Here is a 12,689-nt window from a genome sequence, read left to right as displayed (position 1 = left end):
CCTTACAAATAGCTGTGAATAAGAGAGAAGTGAAAGGCAAAGAAGAAAAGAAAGATATACCCATTTGAATGCAGAGTTCCAAAGAATAGCAAGGAGAGATAAGAAAGCCTTCTTCAGTGATCAATGCAAAGAAATAGAGAAAAACAACTTAGAATGGGAAAGTCTAGAGATCTCTTCAAGAAAATCAGAGATACCAAGGGAACATTTCATGAAAAGATGTGCTCAATAAAGGACAGAAATGGTATGACCTAACAGAAGCAGAAGATATTAAGAAGAGGTGGCAAGAATACACAGAACAACTGTACAAAAAAGATATTCACAACCCAGATAATCACAATGGTATGATCACCAACCTAGAGCCAGACATCCTGGAATGTAAAGTCAAGTGGGCCTTAGGGAGCATCACTACGAACAAAGCTAGTGGAGGTGATGGAATTTCAATTCAGCTATTTGAAATACTAAAAGATGATGCTGTGAAAGGGCTGCACTCAATATGCCAGCAAATTTGGAGAACTCAGCAGTGGCCATAGGACTGGAAAAAGTCAGTTTTCATTACAATCCCAAACAAAGGCAATGCCAAAGAATGGTCAAACTACCGCACAATTGCACTCATTTCACATGCTAGTAAAGTAATGCTCAAAATTCTCCAAGCCAGGCTTCAACAGTATGTGAATGGTGAACTTCCAGATGTTCAAGCTGGATTTAGCTAAGGCAGAGGAACCAGAGATCAAATTGCCAACATCCGCTGGATCATCGCAAAAGCAAGAGAGTTCCAGGAAATATCTACTTCTGCTTTATTGACCATGCCAAAGCTTTTGATTGTGTGGATCACAAAAACTCTGAAAAATTCTTCAAGAGATGGGAATACCAGTTACCTGATCTGCCTCTTGAGAAATCTGTATGCAGGTCAGGAAGCAACAGTTAGAACTGGACATGGAACAACAGATTGGTTCCAAATTGTGAAAGGAGTACGTCAAGGCTGTATATTGTCACCCTGCTTATTTAATTTATATGCAGAGTACATCATGAGAAATGCTGGACTGGATGAGGCACAAACTAGAATCAAGATTGCTGGGAGAAATATCAATAACCTCAGCTATGCAGATGACACCACCCTAATGGCAGAAAGTGAAGAAGAACTAAAGAGCCTTTGATGAAAGTGAAAGAGCAGAGTGAAAAAGTTGGCTTAAAACTCAACATTCAGAAAACTAAGATTATGGCATCTGCTCCCATCACTTCATGGCAAACAGAAAGGGAAACAGTGGAAACAGTGACAGACTTTATTTTGGGGGGCTTCAAAATCACTGCAGATGGTGACTGCAGCCATGAAATTAAAAGACGCTTGCTCTTTGGAAGAAATGTTATGACCAATCTAGATAGCATATTAAAAAGCAGACACATTACTTTGCCGACAAAGGTCCATCTAGTCAAGGCTATGGTTTTTCCAGTGGTCATGTATGGATGTGAGATTCGGACTGTGAAGAAAGCTGAGAGCTGTAGAATTGGTGCTTTTGAACTGTTGTATTGGAGAAGACTCTTGAGAGTCCCATGGACTGCAAGGAGATCCAACCAGTCCATCCAAAAGGAGATCAGTCCTGAATATTTGTTGGAAGGACTGAGGTTGAAACTCTAGTACTGTGGCCACCTGATGCAAAGAACTGACTAATTGGAAAAGACCCAGATGCTCAGAAAGATTGAAGGCAGGAGGAGAAGGGGACGACAGAGGATGAGATGGTTGGATGGCATCACTGACTCTATGGACATGGGTTTGAGTAGGCTCTGGGAGTTGGTGATGGATAGGGAGGCCCGGCATGCTGCAGTCCATGGGGTCACAGAGAGTTGGACATGATTGAATGACTGAACTGAACTGAGCAGACAGCAGATGCTTAATCATCACTGCTCTTATTAGAATTAAACATGAGAGAAATATTCTTCCACTTCCCAGAATCTTTATATAATTAATTCCCATAACTTTAGCCCCACCTAGAGACTAAGGAGACGACCTAACATTAAGATGGACTTTATGCCCAATAACACATGGGAGATGAATCACGTTAGTTTCTTACCCGAGAGCCGCACTGAATGGCCAGCCTAGGATGGCCCCAGCGGCTACTCCAAGCACAGCAAAGGAAGTTTTGTCCATATACCAGCCAGTCATGGCTATCAAGGTAGTGTACATACAGAAGCTGCTAGGAAGGAATGCTACAAGACAAAAAAATGAAAAAAGGAGGGAAAGAGACAAGGGATTGAGATATACTAGGTATATCTAGGTATCTGTACTAGATATAGGTATATACAGTATACAGGTATATATCCTAGGTATATATACTAGATATACTAGGTATCAATTATTAAAAATGAACCTGCATTGCAAAATGTCAATAACCAGGAACATACTTTGAGCAATGCTATATTAGAAATGAGGAATACAGTGATTCTCCTTAAAAAAAAAAGTTCAATTTTCTGATTTTCATAGTCCTGTTTTTTTATGTACCAACATGTCACCCAATTATACAAGGTCATTTATCTCCTGGCCTGTACTCCAAGAGTACAAGATTCCAGGTTCCCCAGGAATATCCTCAGGTTATATTTCCAGGCAGGAATTATGCTTCAAGAAATTTAGAGCCACTGGGGCTTCCCCAGTGGCTCAGTGGTAAAGAATTCACCTGTCAATGCAGGGAACATGGGTTAGATCTGTAGTCAGGAATATCCCGCATGCTGCAGAGCAACTAGGCCTGTGAGCCACAACTGCTGAGCCTGTGCTCTGGAGCCTGGGACCTGCAAGTACTGAAGCCCTCGTGCCCTAGGGCCTGTGTTCCAGCGCGATGAGAAGCCCGCATCCCAGCTAGAAAGGAGCCCTGCGCGTCACAACCAGAGAAAAGCCTGTGCAGCAACCAAGACCCAGCACAGCCAAAAAAATAAAATAAAATAAATTTAGAGCCACCGTTGACAATCTGTTTCAGAGGAAGTCGGTCCTCTGATAGTCTTCTGAGACTGTCCACGCAGCCGCCTGCACCCCAGCGGAGTTCTCAGAAGCCTTCTGAAGAGCCACACCCGGTAGACGGCAGCGCTGCTCTGCATCCTGGATCCACTGCCATAGGCGGTTTGGCCTCTAGATGTCCCCCTAGTTATTTCATCACATAACTTTCTTGTTGACCACCTTCAGGGTCTCTGTGACAGTAACATTTTATGCAGGCATTTCTATTAACTCTACATGAAAATGCAGACCTGCTTCTCCCTGCTGTTTAAGGGCTTCACCCAGCACTAGGTAAGAAAGCTCAGTACCAATCCCAACAAGAACCACAGTGAACAGGCAGTGTGGTTTAAGAAACTCAGCAAAGGCATACCTATAGCTGATTCATACTGATGTATGGCACAAACCATCACAATATTGTAAAGTAATTGTCCTCCAATTAAAATAAATTAAAAAAAAAAAACTCAGCAAAGGGGTCAGAGGCTCTGTATCAAAGGGTGCCTTTAAGTTATTTGTGCCTTAACATCCTCAACTGAAATTATAAAACTAAAGATACTCCCAGGTATCTCCCTCATACAAGAATCCATTTTAGGACTAGCAAAATAACTAAAAAGACATGTGGAGTACAACCTTCCCAGACAAATGCTAAACAACACTGATGCCATCCCACGCTGCTGATTCCAGCTCCAAGGGGAGGAGAGGAACCTGAGGTCTCTGCCCACTTAGAGGCCAGAACATAGTCTCCTTTAGGCTCTCAAAGCTATTCAGGTAAGAGGCCTGAGGTCTCTGTAGAACATGGATTAAGACACAATCATTGAAGGAAAATAAGTATATATCAATACTTTTACACTAGATACTATTTTTGTGTATATTTAATATGTGTACTAGATTCTGGTACACACAAGTCAAAATTATAATTCAGATAATTACATCTAGTAACTAAATTTTTCTGGGTAACTGGGAACAGGCTACCTTTTAGGAACAGGTCACTCTGGCGCAGGTCAAAAACACAAAGGTTCAAAGGCAGCACAGCTGGAAAGCTACCACTCTACATTAAGGATTTTATTCTAAATTTACAGAAGCTTACTGTAAAAAAAAAAAAAAATTCAACAGAAGATGTGTACTTTTATAGAATCCATGGCAAGTAACTGGCATAAAATAGAACCATCAAGACCAGGGTCTTTGAAACCATGCTAAGTCATTTCAGTCGTGTCTGACTCTTTGTGACCTTATGGACTGTTGCCCTCCAGGCTCCTCTGTCCAAGGGATTCTCCAGGCAAGAACACTGGAGTGGGTTGCCATTTCCTTCTCCAGGGGATCTTCCCAACCCACGGATCAAACCTGTGTCTCTTATGTCTCCTGCATTGGGAGGTGGATTCTTTACCACTAGCGCCACCTGGGAAGTCCTTGAGCAAAATAAACTTATTTTCCTTCTGCTAACAGCAAAGAAAGGCAGTGGATGCCTCTGTTTTTCAGCCTTGCAATGATAAAAATATATATATAATATTGTAAAAGAAAGCAACTTGATGAAAATAACAGCTCTACCACTTATGAATTCTTTGACTTTTGGCAAGTCATTTCATCTTTCTAAGTTTCAGTGTGCTAACTTGCAAAAATAAGAAAACATTTATCTGACTTTTATCATAGGATTGTCGTAAAGGTCAATCAAGGTCATGAAGATAATTCCCCGAGTGCATGTTCAAGTCGTGTCCGACTCTCTGCGACCTTACGGACTGTAGCCCACCAGGCTCCTCTGTCCATGGGATTTCTGAGGCAAGAATACTGGAGTGGGTTACCATTTCCTCCTCCAGGGGATCTTCCCGACCCAAGGATCTAATCCACGTCTCTTGTGTCTCCTGCATCAGCAGGCAAGTTCTTTACCACTGAGCCACCTGGGCAGATCACAGGACTCTGGAAATTACTGACGTGTAATACAAATATAACCTACATCTGGACAAGTTCTTCTGTTTGATGCAACTGCAAAATGTCAGTGAACCTTTTATGCCCTCACCTGCTCTTTTCCTTACCTGACGACGAGCAAAACATGCCAGTGCTGAGAACCAAGAAGGCTAGCATCATTCGACTCACATGCAGCCCAAACTTCTTACACACAGCCCTAGAGGGAAGGCAAAGACTATCAACACAGCAGACCTTCAGGATGGAAATTTCAATTTAAAGCACAAAAACAGGCCTGCATCACAGAGAACACTGAAGATCTGAAGTCAAATACAGGACTGTCTCAACAGGTCCGTTAGCAAGTTCATGTGCATAAACATTCTTATTCCTTATGCAGGAGAGAAGCTCTGTACCTAAGAGGAAATGTATACTTTCTATAGATCATGTCTACAGAATAATCTATGCTAGATTACGTCTAACATCAGTAGGAAAACAGCCTGGTGTACTGGAAAAACAACAGACCTCACGGACATAGGTTACAATCTTGGCCCTTCCACTCACTAGCAGAGGCACCCTCGCCTAGTAACATCTCTGTAACATTCCTCGTCTGTTAAATGAGGATAATGGTAATACTTAACTGCATAAGGTTTCTGTGAGGACAATGCATGGCAAATTACTCAGAAGAGTGCCAGGCACAGAGCTGCTCAACAGAGGGCAGTTATCAGGAAAGAAGACTAGGAGGCACACCAAAGTTTTAACAAAAGGTTATCTAAGTCAACGTTCCTCAATAAATTATATACTTCCTTTAACTTCTGTGTTATAGGTCTTTTCAACCCGATACGTAAAACATCAGTAGAGGTGATTATTGCTTCATTCAGTCAATATTTGTTCAGATATAACCATGTGTTAACTCTCCTTGCTCATGTTCTTAATTGTATCACAGGGATTCTTCCTGAAATAATTTTGTTTCTTCCTTAATATATCCTTTAGAAGGTTCTTTGTTGTAAGGATCTGTTCATGGTAAATTCTGGTTTTTTACATTTTTTTCATTTTGTCAGAAAAGCCTTTATGTAGCTCTTGGTCTTAAAAGGTGATTTAGCTGAATATATCACTTTAGGATGACAGTCATTTTCTCACAGAACTTTGAACATATTTTTTTGTCTTCTGACTCTTGAGAAGGCTTTTGTTGGTCTTCTTGACATTTCTTTGTAGGATTTGTATTAGTCCTCTGTCAACCCGTAAGATCTTCTTTAATCTTGGTTTTACACAGTATCCCTGATTACTTTTTATTTATCCAGCTCAGGACATTAGGCTTCCTGAATTGTGGATTAGTGTCCTTTCTCCTTTGATTCTGGAAAATTCTTAGCTATTACTTCTCTGAATACTGCCTCTCCCTATTCTATAATCTCCTAGATCTGATTAGATATAAATCAGATCTTTCAACTCTACCACACGCATTTTTTATCCTCTCACCTTTTTTTTTCCCTTCTGTCACTCTGTACTGCTTTCTTAGTAATTTCTTCAGATTAATCTTCTGGTTTATTTATTAGAAGTGTCAAATCAAGAGAACAGATTTGTGGACACAGTGCGGGGTTGGTGGGGGAAGGAGAGGGTGGGATGAATAGACAGAGTAGCATGGACACATAAGCCTACCATGTGTGAAACAGATAACCAGTGGGAATTTGCTATGTGACTCAGGGGGCTCAGACTGGTGCTCCTTGAGAAACTAGAGGGGTAGGGTGGGGTGGGCAGTGGGAGGGAGGTTCCAGAGGGAGGGGACCTATGTATACGTATGGCTAATTCGTGTTGATGTATGGCAGAAACCAGCACAATATTTTAAAGCAACTATCCTTCAATTAAAAATAAATATTTAAAAAATTTTTTAAAAAGAAATGTCTAATCAGTTGTATATCCTGATGCTGGGAAAGACTGAGGTCTGGAGGAAAAGGAGGCGATAGAGGATGAGATGGCTGGATGACATCACCAACTCGATGGACATGAGTTTGAACAAACTCCAGGAGATGGCGAAGAACAGGGGAAGCCTGGCACGCTGGTTGCAAAGAGTCAGACATGACTTAGTGACTAAACAACAACAACAAATCAGCTGTTTAAACTATCCACTAAATTTTATATATCGATTATTATATTTTTAATTCTACAAGTTCTGTGTGGTTCTTTTTCAAATCTGCCTGGTCATTTTTGTAGTCTCATTCATTATCTTTTTTTATTTCATTGCGGTTGCTGCTGCTGCTGCTGCTGCTGCTAAGTCGCTTCAGTCGTGTCCAACTTTGTGCGACCCCATAGACAGCAGCCCACTAGGCTCCTCTGTCCCTGGGATTCTCCAGGCAAGAACACTGGAGTGGGTTGCCATTTCCTTCTCCAATGCATGAAAGTGAAAAGTGAAAGTGCAGTCGCTCAGTCATGCCTGACTCTTAGCAACCCCATGAACTGAAGCCTACCAGGCTCCTCCATCCATGGGATTTTCCAGGCAAGAGTACTGGAGTGGGGTGCCATTGCCTTCTCCGTTCATTGTGGTAAGAACACCTAATATGAGATCTACCCTCTTAACAGATATTTAAATGTAAAACACAGTACTGTATCAATAGGCATAATGTTGTATAGCAGATGTCTAGAGCTAATTCGTGTTAAGTGAAATATTATATCCACTGATTAGCAACTTTCTGTTTCCATCAGCCCCCGATCTTGGCAGCCACAAGTCTATCCATTCCTTTGCTTCCATGAATTCAACCATTTCAGATACCTCGTGAAAGGGGAACTGTGCAATATTTGCTCCCCTGTGGCAAGTTATTTCACTTAGCACAATATCCTCAAGGCGCATCTACGTTGTCATATCTTTAGGATTTCCCTCTTTTTTTTTAATATTTTTCTTTTTTAATTATTCATTATTTTATATTTGGCCATGCTAATCTTCACTGCTGTGTGAACTTTCTCTCATTGCAGCAAGGAGGGGCTACTCTAGAGGTGAGGTGTGAGGGCTTCTCATTGCAGTGGCGTCTCATTGCACAGCAGGGCGCCTGAGCTTCAGTGGTATCAACTCACGTGTTCCAGATCACAGAGTCGGACATGACTGAAGCAACTCAGCAGCAGCAGCAGCTCCAGCATTTATAATTTATAGACTTTTTGATGATGGCCATTTTGACCAGTGTGAAGTGATACCTCACTGTACTTTTGATTTGCATTTCTCTAATGATTAGCAATGTTGAGCATCTGTCTTTTCACATGCTTATTGGCCATCTGTATGTCTTCTTTGGAGAAATGTCTATTTAGGTCTTCTGCCCACTTTTTGACTGGGTTGCTTTTTGTTGTTGAGTTGTCGGAGCTGTTTGTATATTTTAGAGATTAAGCCCCAGTTAGTCACATCACTTGCAAATATTTTCCCCCAGTCTGTAGTTTGTCTTTTCGTTTATGGTTTTCTCTGTGGTGCAAAAGCTTGTAAGTCTGCACAACACTGTAAATCAACTCTATTTCAACTTAAAACATAGTAAGAAAAAATTTTCAAGCAGTTATCAGTTTAAGGCCCCACGTGTTTATCTGCTTTTATTTCTATTGCCTTGGGAGAATGACCTAAGGAAACATTGGTACAATATATGTCACATAATGTTTTACCTATATTCTCTTTTAGGAGTTTTATAGTGTTATGTCTTATGCTTAAGTCTTTAAGTCATTTTGCGTTTATTTTTTAGTATGGTGTGAGAGAGTACTCTAACTTCACTGGTCTACTAATACATGTGGCTGTCCAGGTTTTCCAACACCACTTGTTAAAGAGACTGTCTTTTCTCCATTGTATAATAAATCCTTGGTTCCCTAGACAAAAGCCATTCTAACAGATATGAAATGATCTACCTGTGGTTTTGATTTTTGTTTTCCTTATGACTAGTGATATTGCCCTCTTTTTATATGCCTGTTGGCCATTTTATTAGGTTTTTTTAAACCACTGAGTTAGAAGAGCTCTTTATACATTTTGGAAATGAACTTATCCTATATATGATCTGCAAATATTTTCTGCCATTCTGTAAGCTCCTTTCCACTCCATTGATTGTTTAATCTCTTATTAGTCTTTTATTTCATGCTTTCAATTCCCTATTTTATTTCTTTAAAAATATTAAATATAATTATTTTATATTCTTATTTTAGTAATTCCTAATAAATGAAGTTTTGTAGGTCAGCTTTCTATTGATGATCTCTGCTGGCTCTCACTCATAATGACCTGTTCCTTTCTGTGCTTTGTCATTTATTTTTATTATAATCTGGTTCACTAGAACTTTATCTATGATAATTCTTTGACAACTGGATTAAGAATCCACTTCTTTAGAGAAATTTTACTTTTTGATTTTGCAAGATGTCTGGAAAGAAAAGGAAAGTGAAGTCACTCAGTTGTGTCTGACTCTTGGCGACCCCAAGGACTGCTGCCTACCAGGCTCCTCCGTCCATGGGATTTTCCAGGTAAGAGTACTGGAATGGGGTGCCATTGCCTTCTCCAAAGGTGTCTGGGGACACTATTGTTGTTCAGTCACTAAGTCATGTCTGCTCTTTGCAACCCATGGACTGCAGCAGGCCAAGCTTCCCTGTCCTTCACCATCTCCCAGAGTTTGTTCAAACTCATGTCCATTGAGTTGGTGATGTCATCCAACCATCTCATTCTCTGTCACCCTCTTCTTCTTCTGCCCTCAATCTTTCCCAGCATCAGGGTCTTTTCCAATGAGTCGGCTCTGAAGTCGGCTCCAGAGTATTGGAGCTTCAGCTTCAGAATCAGTCCTTCCAGTGAATATTCAGAGTTGATTTCCTTTAGGATTGACTGGTTTCATTTCCTTATAATCCAAGGGACTCTCAAGAGCCTTCTCCAGCAGCACAATTCAAAAGCATCAATTCTTTGGTGCTCAGCCTTCTTTATGGCCCAACTCTCACATCCAGAGAAACCTACGAACCTTTGTCAGCAAAGTGATGTCTCTTCTTTTTAATACACCGTGTAGGTTTGTCATAGCTTTTCTTTCAAGGAATAAGCCCTGAACAATTTACAATAAATTCTAAACTTGGGCTTAGGAGACCACGTAGGTAACTTGAATTCAGTTCTGAATTCATATGAAGACCAACTTAAAGTTACAATCCTCAAAGGTAGCACTGGATTTCTTTTTTTTAATTTATTCTACTCAGAGTCAAGACCAAAGGACTTCTTTTATCTGACATTGTTGGCTGTTTTGCAATGGGAAGACTTTAAGTAACGGTTACTAAGTCCAAATACCTTTTAAAGCATTCTTAAAATAAGATGTTTGTTAGGTTTCATGTAAAAAAAAAAAAAGTAGCTATTTTTATTACTGGGATACTTAAATGCCTAACATTTTCACTAATATTCACTCAACCAACAGTTACTTGGCGGAAGAAAATCATACTGAGTACATATAAGAGCAGTGAGTCTCACAATGGAAATAATTTCCTATCAGTTAAGCTCAAAAGGGGAAGAGAGACATCATGATTTATCTCTTAGGAGCAAAAAAAGGCTGTACAAAATCCTACCAAATAAAGTATTACTCAAATATACACTTACGGAATTGAAATTATAATATGAAGATACAGCATTTATCACCTCAGGAAATTAGAAGTATTTCTTCCCAATGGTTGGCTTTAAAAAAAAAATTGAGTTTTAGATATAATATCAGAAGCTAGAAGAAAAATGCCTTCTATTTCTAAACACTGTTTCTATCATCAGAGAAATAACCTATGCTCAATTTGGCTCTTATAGTACTTTTAGAAGCAAAGTTTTTATACTCACTTGTAAAAGTAAAGTTCACATATACAGCTCACAAAAGCCAGCAGACATCGTAAAAAGTAAAAGACAAGAATCTGAAAGAAACCCAGAACAAGAAAACAGAAGTCACAGATACAAGTTAGAAAAACTTAAAAGATGAAACCATTCTCATTTGTCAGTGATAATTATAAATTGGTATAATCCTTTTGAAAAACAGTATGTATCAAGAACCATGGAAATGTTCGTACCTCCAAATTTAAGTATGGAAGTATATTTATTGACTACTTCTATGACTTCAGCCCACAAAAGTAACTCAAAATATACGAGGGGAGTTCGAGTCATAAAGACGTTAATTGCAGCTCTACTAATTTAGTAAAAACTATTTAAAAAACTACAAAATGTTCAATTACAGGAAAATGGCTAAATTATGTTACATCTACTTCATGTTATATCTATTCATGATACAGATACCAAAGTTCATGGTTACAAAGATCAAAGTTCACGGTTACAAAGACAGTGGAAAAATTCTTCTCATATAAATCCTATTCACATGACAAGCATCTCTCATACAATTATAATAACTGAAATTATTATAAAATTATAACAAAATACTAAATGAAAACATATATGATTTATACATCACAGTTATAGCTACAGAAATCTGAAGTACATGAAAAAAATAGAAAGAAATATAATAAAATGGTAAAGGTGGTTGTCTCAGGCTAGTGAGACTTACATGTATATTCTTCCTCCTATCATCCAAATGTCTGTAATGTGGTTTTATTAATTTTATGAATACAAATTTTAAACATAAAAATAACAAAATAAAACCATATTAAGTAGCTTTTCTACTACAGTATAACTAGTATGTTTAAGAAAAATGAATACCTCTGAATATAAGCACTATTTAAACATATTCTATGATTACTACTACTGCATATAACTTAAAAGTACTTTCTGTTTTATCATTATAACCAAAAATCAAAATTCCCAAAAGAATCCAAGCAAGTGACCAGCAAATGTCCAAATTCATTCATTAATTCAACAATATACTGAAAACCTGCTATGCACTGATCACTCTTCTAGATGCTACTAGGAATACAGATAATTTTAGTATAACGTATCCACATTTAAGGACTACTCATCTGGTTGGTGAGAGTACAAAAACACATTTAGAAAGTCAAAAACTAACACAAGATAATCAAAGAACTGTACTTGGGAACAGGACAATGATGCCCCATAGTTACTAATATTCAGCATAGTAACTGGATATCAGATCAGTGCAAAAAGACGCAAAAAAGCAAAGAAGTAAGTATAAGAATGGAACAGAAGAAACTAAATTCAGTACGGACAGATGAAAGAGAACCCAAGAAATTCACTTGACAAACTGATAAAGAAATTCAGTGAAATTGAGATCAAAAGGCAAAAATCAATTGTCACAGGGAAATTTGGCCTTGGAGTACGAAATGAAGCAGGGCAAAGGCTAATAGAGTTCTGCCAAGAGAACGCATTGGTCATAGCAAACACCCTCTTCCAACAACACAAGAGAAGACTCTACACATGGACATCACCAGATGGTCAACACCGAAATCAGATTGATTATATTCTTTGCAGTCAAAGATGGAAAAGCTCTATACAGTTGAGAAAAACAAGACCAGGAGCTAACTGTGGCTCAGATCATGAACTCCTTATTGCCAAATTCAGACTTAAATTGAAGATAGTAGGGAAAACCACTAGACCATTCAGGTATGATCTAAATCAAATCCCTTATGATTATACAGTGGAAGTGAGAAATAGATTTAAGGGACTGGATCTGATAGACAGAGTGGCTGATGAACTATGGACAGAGGTTCATGACATTGTATAGGACAGGGATCAAGAACATCCCCATGGAAAAGAAATGCAAAAAAAGCAAAATGGCTGTCTGGGGAGGCCTTACAAATAGCTGTGAAAAGAAGAGAAGCGAAAAGCAAAGGAGAAAAGAAAAGATATAAGCATCTGAATGCAGAGTTCCAAAGAATAGCAAGGAGAGATAAGAAAACCTTCCTCAGTGAT

General features: G+C 38.9%; 1 protein-coding gene across 1 annotated transcript in view; it reads right to left on the bottom strand.

The window, feature by feature from the left end:
- ALG9 (ALG9 alpha-1,2-mannosyltransferase) overlaps window positions 1-12,689 on the bottom strand; it is a 114,786-nt gene that overhangs the window by 90,890 nt on the left and 11,207 nt on the right. The window contains exons 4-6 of the mRNA XM_070384232.1: window positions 10,659-10,729; window positions 5,002-5,090; window positions 2,067-2,202 (exon numbers count right to left, since the gene is read on the bottom strand). Coding sequence (XP_070240333.1) covers window positions 2,067-2,202; window positions 5,002-5,090; window positions 10,659-10,729 — 296 coding nt within the window. The remainder of the gene's footprint in view (window positions 1-2,066; window positions 2,203-5,001; window positions 5,091-10,658; window positions 10,730-12,689) is intronic.

This window comes from Bos mutus, chromosome 15, assembly GCF_027580195.1.
Source record: "Bos mutus isolate GX-2022 chromosome 15, NWIPB_WYAK_1.1, whole genome shotgun sequence".
Classification (NCBI taxonomy): domain Eukaryota; kingdom Metazoa; phylum Chordata; class Mammalia; order Artiodactyla; family Bovidae; genus Bos; species Bos mutus.
The sequence above is the reverse complement of the archived record's forward strand: the minus strand, read 5'-3'. Positions and strand labels throughout refer to the sequence as shown.